This window comes from Scyliorhinus canicula, chromosome 26 (assembly GCF_902713615.1).
Source record: "Scyliorhinus canicula chromosome 26, sScyCan1.1, whole genome shotgun sequence".
NCBI lineage: Eukaryota > Metazoa > Chordata > Chondrichthyes > Carcharhiniformes > Scyliorhinidae > Scyliorhinus > Scyliorhinus canicula.
In genome coordinates this window covers 4,023,821-4,039,018 of record NC_052171.1, presented here as the reverse complement: position 1 = coordinate 4,039,018, position 15,198 = coordinate 4,023,821, and the positions used below count along the sequence as shown (strand labels likewise).

General features: G+C 42.9%; 1 protein-coding gene across 8 annotated transcripts in view; it reads right to left on the bottom strand.

Annotated features, from left to right (window-relative positions):
• Positions 1-5,555: 5,555 nt before the first annotated feature.
• Positions 5,556-15,198, bottom strand: part of tacc1 (transforming, acidic coiled-coil containing protein 1) — a 193,038-nt gene continuing 183,395 nt past the window's right edge. For all 8 annotated transcript variants that reach the window (XM_038785139.1, XM_038785133.1, XM_038785132.1 and 5 more), the window contains 2 exons: positions 11,284-11,404; positions 5,556-10,370 (listed from right to left, as the gene is read on the bottom strand). In XM_038785139.1, the coding sequence (XP_038641067.1) occupies positions 10,302-10,370; positions 11,284-11,404 (190 nt within the window). In that variant the 3' untranslated portion in view covers positions 5,556-10,301. The remainder of the gene's footprint in view (positions 10,371-11,283; positions 11,405-15,198) is intronic.

Below are 15,198 nucleotides of genomic sequence, written 5' to 3'. Positions count from 1 at the left end.
TATTCAAATCTGGGAACCGTCTTTTCCTGGTCCAGCAATGAAAATTGCTGTTCCGATGGATTTCTGAAGGGACCTGGCTCTAAGTCTTCGAAGCTTGTTTGCTGTAAACTTGGCCTTCAGGCTTGGTGGCTGTAAACTGGTCTGACTGCTTTCTGAGACTGACAGATGGTAACTGCCTCCCTGCCACCTCAGGGTCTGGTCTACTATACCTTTGTTCTTCTTTCATTATGCCTTCTGTACATTCAGCTGTCTGCTTCTTCAACTTCCTTGAATATATATTAACACATATCTATCTCAGGGCCTTTCCCAATCGTCCATAATTGGTTTCTTCTCCATAGGCTATTCGCACTTGATTATCTAAATCAATTCGTGAGCGGGAGAGACACATACCAACTGAGGCGCCTTTGAATACCGTCGCCGCTGTCTCCAGGCAGGTTCCTGACACATATATTTTACCATTTTCTCATAATAAACTTATTCTGTCTTTAACTCAAGAAAGCCTGGTTAAATTGGCCCCTCTTAAAACAAATTATGGACTGGGAAAAGGGACCCGGGAAGGGAGAGATTAACCTTGTTGTGACCAGCAGAGAGTTGAATAAGCAAAGGGAGCCATTTCATCCCTCCTCACCTGGGGCATAACAATTTGGGGGTATCCCAGATGGATGGTAAATTTTGAGGAATCTCGCCCAGTGATGAGGCCATCAATTCACGCGACACGTGGTTAGAAGCGAACAACGGTTTTAATCGTCTTACAACAGAGCCTGCCTGTAACGAGATGAACTCCAGATGAACTGGCAGGCAGGCTCACAACAGCAACCTTTATACTTCCGGTTAGGGGGAGGAGCCATGGGTGGAGCCCAGTACAAGCTCCTCATCTCCCCCTATGGGTAGAGCTGCACAACTACACATGGTCTAGTACAAGGTACAGGCTCAACACTTGTACAATACAGTGTGGATTATTAGTGTTTATAATTCACCACACCCAGGATATCACCCTGGGACCAGTTGTAACAATGTGTCTTCAGCATTAAGTTCTGCAGTTATAAATCTAGAATCCAGTGCACAAATTAGTGACAAACTGGCATGGGGAAATATATGTCTGTGATTAAAGAATATTTCTGATAGGACAGAAGATATGCCACTATTTCCTGTATCTCAGGATCCTGCGTATATGGATTGCAATCCAAGAGGCCAATACAATGCTTCGCAAGACTAGCCGATGACAGCATTTGTGTTTCCAGAAATGTCTACTTCCCTGATTGGTTCACCTTCATGAACAGAAAGCTATTCTTTTGCTCATGACATCAACATATTTCAGAGTGGGAGTGGGAGGAACTGGTAAATCTATTGAAACTGGGCAACGGTCTGCTACCACTTTCCTCCCATCTTCTTTTCACATCGTCGTCACACTCACAGGCTAATAAGGCGTCCTGTCTGAATAAAAGCAACTATTTCTTCATGTGCCAAATTGATCCAAAAAAATGCTAGCTTCATAATTCGTTCCAAAATTCTACATCCATATGCTTTCCGTAAAGGAATCGTGTGTTTCCCAGTTTCATTGCCACTGAAAAAGCAGAGGTATACTGAGAAATAGTCACAGGCAGTTTTCCTCTTAGTCATGTTGTACTCACTTGATCCTGTGATTATGGAACAGCTGTCTGCAAACTACGCAGTTCTACGACCCCTGTTTGTTACCATCCTCATTTAATGCAATGTAGGTGTAGCATTTCAATGCTTCACCTGCACACACAAAATCAAAGATAAACCTGAGGCATAATATCGCTCAGATGTTATTGCAGAACCAAAATTTTAATTGCTATTCTTAAGTATAGGATATTTCTACATGGTGCAAGTTAACTCACTCATTGTATCTTTTTTAAGTGCACTGCTGCAGTTCTACAGGAAAAGATTAGAAAATTGCAGCTACACGAGTACATTCAGCAGGACAGAACTTACTGGGGGAGGATGGCCAAACCACACAGTGTAAATGTTAGTGTCACTGAGGGGTTCACCCCATCATGTTTGATTGTGGTTGCTGGAAATATTCAGTGACAACCTCTGTCCCTTTTGCAACATCCAAACCAACTAGTTTTTCTCATATTGAAATCTCTTTCGAAGTTCCTTTAACAACGATGCTCGTTGAGCCAATGTGACCAGAAGATGGTATTTTTACTTTATGTAATGCCGATTGATTTAGTGATCTCAGGCAGTGAGATCGGCAGTAAAGGGGGCGCTTCAATTAAGACTCATATCTCCAGACCAGAAACAGGAGCTTCAGCATGCCACCCCAGTCTGTAACATTCGATTGCTATTAAAAGGTGCATGCGTTGAAGTCGAGTGAGACGACAGGATCAGGCGCAAGCTAGGTAATGGATGAGGAAGGCCAATGGTCCAATCATAGTCGATGCACCCATAAAGCTTCTGAAGTCTCTCTTAAGCACTTATGAAGTAGGAATACTTCTGAACCTCACTCAATCTCCCAATCTCCACATCGATAAAAAGCTGTGCATGCTAAGTGATAATTTTGCTTCTCTTGCTTTGCTGATTGGTATTTGTAATTTGAATGGAGGAAGCAGCAAATTAACAATGTGTAAAATAACAATGGTGTATATTTTCATCCATGCTAAGTAATTATTAGTGTACTGTTTCTGGCTATGAATACCACCTGTGAGGGAAAATAAGGGCTTCATCTTGGTTTCCTGCTGATGCTTTTGATCTCTGTAACCACTATAGCCTCACCTGTCCAATCCATGTGCATCTGAACACTAATAATCAGTTTGAAGCTGCTAATGAGCTCTTTAAGCACTTATGAAGTGGGAATACTTGTGAATCCAGCTGTTCAAACACACCCTCAAGCTAAGGAAACAACAGTGCTGACAGGAAGTAGGAATCACATCCCGGAACACATACATATTCTGTCAGAAGCAAACTGCAGCAATCTGAAGTTTGATCTCTGGCATCAGTCTTCAACCTCATGCATGCCCATACAACTTGGTTCTTCCCTCCCAGAACAATTCATTGATCCCTGCTGTGATAGCAACTATCAGATGCATTATACCATGGCAGCCTGAAATTATGACAGACCTTGTTCATTCACCCGAGGAAGAAGCAGTGCTCCGAAAGCTAGTGATTCGAAACAAACCTGTTGGACTTTAACCTGTTGTTGTAAGACTTCTTACTGTGTTCACTGATCTTGGCAGAGTTCAATAAAACCCAATGGCCCACCCACTCTACTGACTGTTACAGCAGATAAGACAGCAGCAACTCAGTGCACCTCTGCAGCTGATATTAACTTCATTCAGAAATTCTGGAAAGTAGCTCTTCTATCAAAATCAAATGTTCATTTAAAGATGCTCATCTGGTCCCAGCAAGAACGCCAGATACCTTGGGCCAGGAGCATCATGCTTTCCAGTTATTCTCTTGGAACAGCAGGATGTGCACCAGGTGCAAAATCTCACCCATCCTGTTTTTCTGCTCATGTCTATGTAGCACATGGTTAACACTATTGCTTCACAGCATCAGGGTCCCCGGTTTGATTCTCGGCTTGGGTCACTGTCTGTGTGGATTCTGCACATTCTCTCCATGCCTGCGTAGGTTTCCTCTGGGAGTTTTGATTTCCTTCCACAAGTCCTGAAAGACAGGCTTGTTAGATAAATTGGACATTCTGAATTCTTCCTCTGTGTACCCCAACAGACGCCGAAGTGTGGCGACTAGAGGATTTTCACAGTAACTTCATTGCAGTGTTAATTGTAAGCCTACTTGTCACACTCATAAAGATCATCATTTTCCCAATTCTTTGACACTTTGCTTAACTTGGGCCTTTAAAGAATTTCAAAAGCCTACTTGTTTTTGATAGATAAAATACTTTAGAAGCACAAAAGAAAATTAATAAATTGCTCAAGTTTTGTAATGTTCCTTCTGTGGAACTCCCTGCCACAGGGTGTGGTTGAGGCAGACAGGATCATTGTATTTATGGAGAAGCCAGACAAGCATTTGGAGAGGGAAAGCAATAGAGAATGGTAGATTTAGAGGAGGAAGTATGGGAAGTTTTGAGGGGAGCATAAACATCAGCGTGGACTGGTTGGGCCGAATAGCCTGTTGCTGTGCCATGTGCATCCATCAAACAGAGTAGTTTTACAAGCTTGGGTCACAGAGATCTTGGAGTTCATGTCCACAGATCTCTGAAGGTTGCCACTCAAGTCGATAGAGCCATGAAGAAGGCCTATAGTGTGTTAGCGTGTATTAACAGGGGGCTTGAGTTTGAGAGCCACGGGGTTATGCTCCAACTGTACATGACCCTGGTGAGACCACATTTGGAGTATTGTGTACAGTTCTGGTCACCTCATTATAGGAAGGATGTGGAAGCATTGGAAAGGGTGCAAAGGAGATTTACCAGGATGCTGCCTGGTTGCAGGAGAGGTCTTCTGAGGAAAGGTTGAGGAAGCTAGGGCATTGAACCAAAATGGGGAGCCAGCCAATTCTTCCTCACCCAGGAGCATGGCAAAATCCTGTAAATTACAGGTGAGATCTATTGGCTGCATTGCACCCAAAACCTAGCACGGCCAGTAGATGCCGAAAGACATCTCCAATCCTCTTCCGGGATCTTGAGAGACATTGCAATGTAAATTCCGCCCATTATGGGCAGGATCACTTTCTGGAAAATCTGCCTTCGACAAAGACTCTTTTCACAACCCTAATCTTAATATTGGAGCTGTGATCTACTTTCATTCTCAGCATTTCAGAATTTCCCACTTCATCTTGTGACTGCTGCCATACAATGACCCTTATTCTTGTACTGCACTGTACTCGTGTCCGACAAAATCACAAACCGACTGGTGTAAATGTGCTGCTGAAATGGCGAAGGGGAACTCAGTTCCTCGCCTTTCTACACTTGTATGGCAACAAATAATATCAAGACATCATGAGTGACCACTTCAGTGGTAGGAATTTGCATTGTCAGGCACCTGAAGCATCTCATTCCTTTAACATTACTTTAATAGTGAAAAAGGAGGAAGGTAGAGCATAGAGCCAATGCAAGTGAAAACTCACCATCATTTTTATTCAGGCAATGACAATGGAAAAAATATATTAGTACAGGGAATTAAAATTTTATAATATATTTCCTTTTTTGTAGTTACAACTTTAAAAATCTTTTTGAACCATAACATATAAAAAGACAAATATATCTGTATATAAAAAATTATGCAGGTGAAGGGTTTTTCCAAAGTGAAAAGCTGTTAAACATGGCCAAGGCAAAAAAATAAAAGACAAATTACAAAGGAACACCAGAGCTGGTTCAAGTTATTCAGGCAAGTCACAAGTGGAAACGACACAGTAAAAGGACTTGTACGTGAATCACTATTTCCACTGGCACTAATCACGATATCAGAAAGTTATTGATGCAGGCAGAACAAAAGTTCAGAATTGCAGAGTTCGGTCTCGAGGGGCGAGCAGCCAGTATCTCGCTGCACTGATTTATGCTGCGAGAAGAGTCAGGATGGGGAAGATGTTAGTGTGGGAGTGGTGGCAGGAAACACAAGACTCTAGACCATGAATTTGAGTATATGCACTTTTATCAGTCAGTTTCTGGGTTTAGAACATCTTTATATTAATATTAAACATATATTGTACAGTGCACAGAGATTTCATTCATAATCCCATTATATTATAAACAGTATGGAACTTGTGGAAATATGAATATATTTGTGTATTGTGTTGTATGGTGTGAGGAAAGTGGAAGGTCAGTGAATAACTGCACTGTGTGCCAACATCTCACACCTCAAACTCAGGCCCCCAAAACCCCATAGTATCAAAATGGTGAGTATCCTGAGAAAAATTAGCTCCTTCACTTAAACTCTGAAATGAGATTCTTAGGGGTGCACGCCTGCATACCACCTTATTGTTCACCTAACAGCTATGCTGAAGACGATGTGTGATCCATTATCTGATCTGCGGATCTGACTTTGTATAACACTGATCTGCTGCAACTTGGGTCTCGGCAGGCAACAGTCAGCAGGACTGGAGACGGGAAACTTGCAAGGATTTCTGTCAGTTGAATCCATTCGCAGCCCAAACAAATAGTCCACAAGTTCTGGGGTTTTGGTCATGCTCGACTGAGTGAGCCACCAAACTCCAAGTGGTCTTGGGATGAATGCTCTCCTGGGTTCCAACATTGAATGCGCATGCACCCTCACTATGGTGAGAAACAGAAGTTACTGCCAGTACTTTTAAAATAGGATTTTCACAAAATGTATCATCAATTCTGCTTTAAAGAAAAAAAAACATCATTGGCATCTTCAATGGCACTGTTTGGTGCCCCCCATGGAAAGCCAGTGGATTGTCCAAATATCATGGCAACAATTGGGTCGGAAGACACAAGTAACTCACAGGGTTTGGTGGACCCCTTTGAACTGACCTGTAGAGATATGCTGCAGTCAAGAACAACAAGCACGGGCTGTGTAAGTATTCACTTCAAAGCAGTGATTCTTGTCAATTGTGGCACCAAGACACCAAATAAGTCATATCGAAGGTCTACACTTGTATGGCAACAAATAATATCAAGACGTCATGAGTGACCACTTCAGTGGTAGGAATTTGCATTGTCAGGCACCTAAAGCATCTCATTCCTTTAACATTACTTTAATAGTGAAAAAGGAGGAAGGTAGAGCATAGAGCCGATGCAAGTGAAAACTCACCATTTTTATTCAGGCAATGACAATGGAAAAAATATATTAGTACAGGGAATTAAAATTTTATAATATATTTCCTTTTTTGTAGTTACAACTTTAAAAATCTTTTTGAACCATAACATATAAAAAGACAAATATATCTGTATATAAAAAATTATGCAGGTGAAGGGTTTTTCCCAAAGTGAAAAGCTGTTAAACATGGCCAAGGCAAAAAAAAAAAGACAAATTACAAAGGAACACCAGAGCTGGTTCAAGTTATTCAGGCAAGTCACAAGTGGAAACGACACAGTAAAAGGACTTGTACGTGAATCACTATTTCCACTGGCACTAATCACGATATCAGAAAGTTATTGATGCAGGCAGAACAAAAGTTCAGAATTGCAGAGTTCGGTCTCGAGGGGCGAGCAGCCAGTATCTCGCTGCACTGATTATGCTGCGAGAAGAGTCAGGATGGGGAAGATGTTAGTGTGGGAGTGGTGGCAGGAAACACAAGACTCTAGACCATGAATTTGAGTATATGCACTTTTATCAGTCAGTTTCTGGGTTTAGAACATCTTTATATTAATATTAAACATATATTGTACAGTGTACAGAGATTTCATTCATAATCCCATTATATTATAAACAGTATGGAACTTGTGGAAATATGAATATATTTGTGTATTGTGTTGTATGGTATGAGGAAAGTGGAAGGTCAGTGAATAACTGCACTGTGTGCCAACATCTCACACCTCAAACTCAGGCCCCCAAAACCCCATAGTATCAAAATGGTGAGTATCCTGAGAAAAATGAGCTCCTTCACTTAAACTCTGAAATGAGATTCTTAGGGGTGCACGCCTGCATACCACCTTATTGTTCACCTAACAGCTATGCTGAAGACGATGTGTGATCCATTATCTGATCTGCGGATCTGACTTTGTATAACACTGATCTGCTGCAACTTGGGTCTCGGCAGGCAACAGTCAGCAGGACTGGAGACGGGAAACTTGCAAGGATTTCTGTCAGTTGAATCCATTCGCAGCCCAAACAAATAGTCCACAAGTTCTGGGGTTTTGGTCATGCTCGACTGAGTGAGCCACCAAACTCCAAGTGGTCTTGGGATGAATGCTCTCCTGGGTTCCAACATTGAATGCGCATGCACCCTCACTATGGTGAGAAACAGAAGTTACTGCCAGTACTTTTTAAATAGGATTTTCACAAAATGTATTATCAATTCTGCTTTAAAGAAAAAAAAACATCATTGGCATCTTCAATGGCACTGTTTGGTGCCCCCCATGGAAAGCCAGTGGATTGTCCAAATGTCATGGCAACAATTGGGTCGGAAGACACAAGTAACTCACAGGGTTTGGTGGACCCCTTTGAACTGACCTGTAGAGATATGCTGCAGTCAAGAACAACACAGCACGGGCTGTGTAAGTATTCACTTCAAAGCAGTGATTCTTGTCAATTGTGGCACCAAGACACCAAATAAGTCATATCGAAGGTCTACACTTGTATGGCAACAAATAATATCAAGACGTCATGAGTGACCACTTCAGTGGTAGGAATTTGCATTGTCAGGCACCTAAAGCATCTCATTCCTTTAACATTACTTTAATAGTGAAAAAGGAGGAAGGTAGAGCATAGAGCCGATGCAAGTGAAAACTCACCATTTTTATTCAGGCAATGACAATGGAAAAAATATATTAGTACAGGGAATTAAAATTTTATAATATATTTCCTTTTTTGTAGTTACAACTTTAAAAATCTTTTTGAACCATAACATATAAAAAGACAAATATATCTGTATATAAAAAATTATGCAGGTGAAGGGTTTTTCCAAAGTGAAAAGCTGTTAAACATGGCCAAGGCAAAAAAATAAAAGACAAATTACAAAGGAACACCAGAGCTGGTTCAAGTTATTCAGGCAAGTCACAAGTGGAAATGACACAGTAAAAGGACTTGTACGTGAATCACTATTTCCACTGGCACTAATCACGATATCAGAAAGTTATTGATGCAGGCAGAACAAAAGTTCAGAATTGCAGAGTTCGGTCTCGAGGGGCGAGCAGCCAGTATCTCGCTGCACTGATTTATGCTGCGAGAAGAGTCAGGATGGGGAAGATGTTAGTGTGGGAGTGGTGGCAGGAAACACAAGACTCTAGACCATGAATTTGAGTATATGCACTTTTATCAGTCAGTTTCTGGGTTTAGAACATCTTTATATTAATATTAAACATATATTGTACAGTGTACAGAGATTTCATTCATAATCCCATTATATTATAAACCGTATGGAACTTGTGGAAATATGAATATATTTGTGTATTGTGTTGTATGGTGTGAGGAAAGTGGAAGGTCAGTGAATAACTGCACTGTGTGCCAACATCTCACACCTCAAACTCAGGCCCCCAAAACCCCATAGTATCAAAATGGTGAGTATCCTGAGAAAAATGAGCTCCTTCACTTAAACTCTGAAATGAGATTCTTAGGGGTGCACGCCTGCATACCACCTTATTGTTCACCTAACAGCTATGCTGAAGACGATGTGTGATCCATTATCTGATCTGCGGATCTGACTTTGTACAACATCCGCCGGCTTCAGGCCCCGAACTGCGCAGCTCAGAAACACTGATCTGCTACAACTTGGGTCTCGGCAGGCAACAGTCAGCAGGACTGGAGACGGGAAACTTGCAAGGATTTCTGTCAGTTGAATCCATTCAGAGGATAAGCTTACCTCGCAGCCCAAACAAATAGTCCACAAGTTCTGGGGTTTTGGTCATGCTCGACTGAGTGAGCCACCAAACTCCAAGTGGTCTTGGGATGAATGCTCTCCTGGGTTCCAACATTGAATGCGCATGCACCCTCACTATGGTGAGAAACAGAAGTTACTGCCAGTACTTTTAAAATAGGATTTTCACAAAATGTATTATCAATTCTGCTTTAAAGAAAAAAAAACATCATTGGCATCTTCAATGGCACTGTTTGGTGCCCCCCCCATGGAAAGCCAGTGGATTGTCCAAATGTCATGGCAACAATTGGGTCGGAAGACACAAGTAACTCACAGGGTTTGGTGGACCCCTTTGAACTGACCTGTAGAGATATGCTACAGTCAAGAACAACACAGCACGGGCTGTGTAAGTATTCACTTCAAAGCAGTGATTCTTGTCAATTGTGGCACCAATTCACCAAATAAGTCATATCGAAGGTCAGAACTTAGTCTCTAGGTTTATCGTCAGTTGAAGAACATGTAACTGACGGTAAAAGGCTGGTTTCATAATTACACACCAATTGTACTGGATGGCACCTTAAAGCAGTATATATATTTAGTTGAAGATGCAAATATGATTGGGTGACAACAAAGATGAAGTTGGTGTGCTGGCAAAGCAAATTACATGTCAGAGAAACTGTGCGCCTACGGCCTTGGGAATGTTTTGGCAACCCCTTCAGTTTGTGCAGTAAACAGTGCATGAAGACAGATCCACATGTACTTTGCAGACTACTGGGTGTGGCCACTTCCGGGGACCTGATGCATTGTAGTTGGATATTATTTCTAAGTAAGGCAGCGTGCTTTAGGAACGAAGGTCTGCAGAAAGCTTTGTCGTGCGGTGTCCAGCGTCGGGGTTGCCGGCTTCACTCGGTTTTCCCTAGTTTGGCAATCAACTCGTCACAAATCTTGGTCAGTTCTTCAATCTCCTGGTTCTGTGAGTGAGGAAAGAAATTACATTGGCAACCGGTTTGAAGCTGGATCATGGTTGACACTTTAGGTTTTGCATATCGAGGGGAAATTTTACCACTAATGCCCAATTGGAAAGTAAATTGCTTGGCTAAACAGACCCTGTAAAGTAGCATAATGTCAGGAGCACCAGGAAATTCCCTGTCGCAACCTTGGTTCATGCAATTAACCAGTCGGGAGAAAAATTATCCGGCCTCGTCACTCCAGAATGCCGGAGGGAAAAACTTACCAATCGCAGCTGGAGGTTGGTGAGAACAGAATCAGCTGTGATGGCATCCTGGGGTGAAGATCCCCAAAACATTGATTAACCTATGCCAATTCGGCTCTGTACCTGAAAACGGTCACTACCCACAGCTTTCAGGAGGCATTGGAAGAAAATTAATTTTCATCTTCCTCCTTGCCTTATAATTTCCCTGCAGCACAAACACTCGCATTACAGCTCTGAGCATGACCACTGAGAGGACAGCAGCTGTAGCGATTTCTGTTTGATTTTACTTCCCTTGCTAGAGACCTCTGAATGCTGACATCATGCATAGGCAGAGCGAGTGATACCAATGCTGTCCTCCCGCTCTAATATATTGCCCTTGGCACCCTGACCTCCAAACCCCATTTACTTTGGGTCACTCTGTGCAGAGTCTGCACATTCTCCCAGTGTCTGCCTGGGTTTCCTCCGGGTGCTCCAGTTTCCTCCCACAGTCCAAAGATGGGCAGGTTAGGTGGATTGATGAAGCTAAATTGCCCTTAGTGTTCACAAAGGTTGGGTGGGGTTACGGGGATAGGGTGGAGGTGTGGGCTTAGGTGGGTTGCTCTTTCCAATGGCCGGTGCAGACTCGATGGGCCGTATGGCCTCCTCCTGCACTTTAAATTCTATGACTTTACCTTCTGCTGAATTGTCCTTTCCATGGAATCCACTTTCATTTGCTCCTTCCGTAAGGTGGCTTGCAGGGCTGCTCCTTCTGCATTCGCCTTGGCACGCACTTGAGCGATCTCTTCGTTGGCCCTGCAATTGGTTACGAGAGTTACTGAATGGACTACGTCTACTGCCAGCATGACTTGGGTTACACAACAGCATTAGAAGATGGATGAAAGGAAGCTCTCTACAGTCAGGCCTCACAATTATGAACTTGTGTATTTAGGCCATTTATTCCCATCACTCAGGGGTCTGGGAGAAGATTTTAACAAGTCCACCAACAAATAAGCGGTTAGCTGTTATAACCCTTACTGACGGACAGCAATGTCCTTATTTACAGTGGGCAGACAAAGCTCTGGGAAAGCAACTCAGTCCAATTAATGAGGATGGAAGATGAAGAGTGCAAACCCAATCAGACTACTTCAAACTACGACAGTGGTCAACCTGCGCAAAGCAACTGCAACGTGCGCTGGCACAAACAGTTGGAACCCCTTCCCCCGATCGAGGTTGATAAGAGGACAGCACAACACTGCTGCATCTGATATGACGATACAGATGCAAAAGTACTGGACAAATGCTGACCCTGCCCTGTTGCTGAGAATTAAACATGCAGAAACACCAAGGGAGTCCAGAGTGGGCAACATGAGGCTTTTAGAAAAAGGGTTAAAACTTAAAAATGTAAGACTTAACCTGTCTGATCAAGTACCTAATGGTACATGTGAGGATTTTGTGAAGCTTCTGTAAATTACGAACTTTGATCGGAAGAAAACCAATGTTATGGTGATCGTAACACGAGCGAGATCTCTGCTCTTGTACTATTTTCAACTTCTGTTGTTTTTAAGGCTGGATTTCAATTAAATCACCATTTTAGAAAGCAGGTGGAATAAATATGAAAATATTGCTTTGAAAATAACTGCAGTGTGTGTGTGGTGGCCACGGTAGCATTGTGGATAGCACAATTGCTTCACAGCTCCAGGGTCCCAGGTTCGATTCCGGCTTGGGTCACTGTCTGTGCTGTCTGCACATCCTCCCCGTGTGTACGTGGGTTTCCTCCGGGTGCTCCGGTTTCCTCCCACAGTCCAAAGATGTGCAGGTTGGGTGGATTGGCCATGATAAATTGCCCTTAGTGTCCAAAATTGCCCTTAGTGTTGGGTGGGGTTACTGGGTTATGGGGATAAGGTGGAGGTGTTGACCTTGGGTAGGGTGCTCTTTCCAAGAGCCGGTGCAGACTCGATGGGCCGAATGGCCTCCTTCTGCACTGTAAATTCTATGATTTACTTATGGGCTGTATCGTAGATGGCTGGTGTCCGACCTCCACCCAGCAGATGGCGGTACAGCCACACCATGTGGTCTCCAGACCAAGGTCATGTGATTTGCGACTCCGCTATAAGGGCAGACACATCCGGCCATCTTCAGAATAAGATTGAGGGGGTAATAAGTCATACATGTGAATGGTCCATGCGAGGCACAAGTTCCAGAGGAGTAGTTTGCAGACTCTGCGCTCGGTATCAGATTGCTATCTTACCGTACAAGACTCAATAAAAGATTCTGGTTTGGACAAGTCAAAGTGTTTGGTGGATTTCTTTGATAAGTATAAAAGGACCAAACACACCACAGTGCAAACTGCATTAATTTTCCTCCTGCAAAGCTGGCTACTGTATCTTCCCTTTGGGCACCTGCAGGTTCCCGTTTGACCACTGGTAGTCAGCAATGAAAAGTACACATTTGGGAATTTTGATACTCTGGCCTGACCAAGGTATAAAATGGTTATTAATGCTTTTATAGACATGTCAAAGTTCTGGGTAGAGCCACTTACAAGCCTGGCTGAAACAAAATGGGGAGCTCGGGCCTTTCCACTCGATCATGATAATTACCAATTTCTAATTTACTCCCTACATTTGCATGTGGAAGAAGGAAATAACAGAACCACTGATCAGCAACAAGTTTCATATGAAGTAAAAATAGAAGTAACAATAAATATCGACATGTGTGAGTTTAATGGTGAAAGTAAGTTTCTGAGAGAAAAAGTATTTGGTGTTCCAAGGAGTATGTGGGATTTTGAAAAGTTTGAGAATGCCAGCTCTATACCCTCTCATGTCACCTTTTTTAGATCAGAGCTTCCCTGATGAAGAGCATCAGGAAAGGATTTATTTGGTGAAAGATGTGGTCAGCATGTTGCCACAATGGTTAGCAGTGATGCCTCACAGCACCAAGGGTCCGGGTTCAATTCCAGCCTTGGGTGACTGAGAAAAAGCACACAGCAACTATCAAAAAAGGCTGAAACCCACTGGAGAGTTATTCAGTACTGGGTGGAGCATTGTTGGAACCGTTTTGGTCCCTTGAGTGCGACTGCTAATTTAGCACAAGGTCGAGGGCTGTTATTCGTTGTGGGCTTTGACTTACTTGTAGCTGCATTGCGACTATTCACCAGTAATTTCTCTTCGACCTTTGCAGCAACTCATCCACGAGGTCGGGTTGGATTAATTTCCAAATCTCAGAAATGAGAGGAATGCTTCTTATTTGACATATCTGCCTCAGCCTCCGACCCGAGGTACTCTTCATCATTAGTCTTTCCAGCCTGATCTCAGCTCCCCCTTCTCCTCCTCCACCTCACCCCAACCCCCCAACCCTCTGTTCTTTGTCAACTTCTCCATCCAGATAAACTCTCTTACCCACATTTACAACCAAACCCATAACCAGGCCATCCTGTGTGGCATCTTGTTCTTGTGGTCTCAATTATTGTCAGGGCAATTTCTGACTGTTTCTTTGCACTGCTCCGTAAAGGTGTAGTTATCTAAAACTCTGCTGCATCTCGCGATGGATGTAGGAAATTCAGCTATATTGTATTGTATAGGTGAAGTAATGGTCAAAAGTCTAGGTTAGAGTGTGTTTGACTGTTGAAGGTGTTTTAAAAGATTCTTGGTTTGAAAGACAAAGCAGCTTTTAAGAACCAGAGGTGCAATTAATAATCTAGTTATGAGCACACAGCTAGTTTAAATATCCATCGGCAGGGATGGCTGGACTGTAACAAGTTCCAATAGGTCTCAGTCTCCTCTGCCAATTTTAATTGTCTTGGAGCAACAAAAGCAGCAACTTCCATTTTTATGGTGCCCTGAACATAGCAGAGTGCATCACAAAAATGTTTTGAAATAAGATATGACATTGAACCGCATCACTGTAGATGACCAAGAGCTTGGTCAAATGGTTTAAAGGAGTGCCTACGAAAACAAGAAGGAAATAGAGAGATAGAGGGTCGGCAGCTGAAGTCACAGATTAAAAATCGGGATACAGGCGGCAGAATTGGTGAGGTGCAGATCGGAATGAAGGAGATTGCAAAGATAGGAAGGAGCACAAGGCCACGGAGTGAGTTGAAAACATGGGAGCATTTTAAAATGGAGGTGTTGCTTGATGGAGCCAGTGCAGGTCAGCGAACAATGACCTGAGTGGGCCTTGGTGGAGTTAAGATACAGGCAGAATTTTGGATTACCTGAAGTTTACGAAGGGTGCCAAGACTGGAGATCAGCCAATGGTGCATTGGAATAATCAAGTCTAAAGGTAACCAAAGGCATAGATAAAGACTTCAGAGCAGATCATGGGTTGAGGCAGTGTCGGTCAGCTAACATTACAGGGTTCAAAATAGGCGATTTTGGTGCTGGCCCAGAAATGTCAGAACCTTCGTTCAGGGCCAAATTTTGGTTCAGTCTCAGACACTTGCTGGGGAGTTGGTCACTTGGGACCAAAGGAAATGGCTTCAGTCTTCCAATATTTTGTTGGATTAAATATTTGTTCATTTAGCATTGGATGTTGGATCAGTAATCTGGAGATTTGGAGAGGCGAGATAGACTTGGGTTTTGCAAGCATACTTGTGAATAAGCTGCCCAACT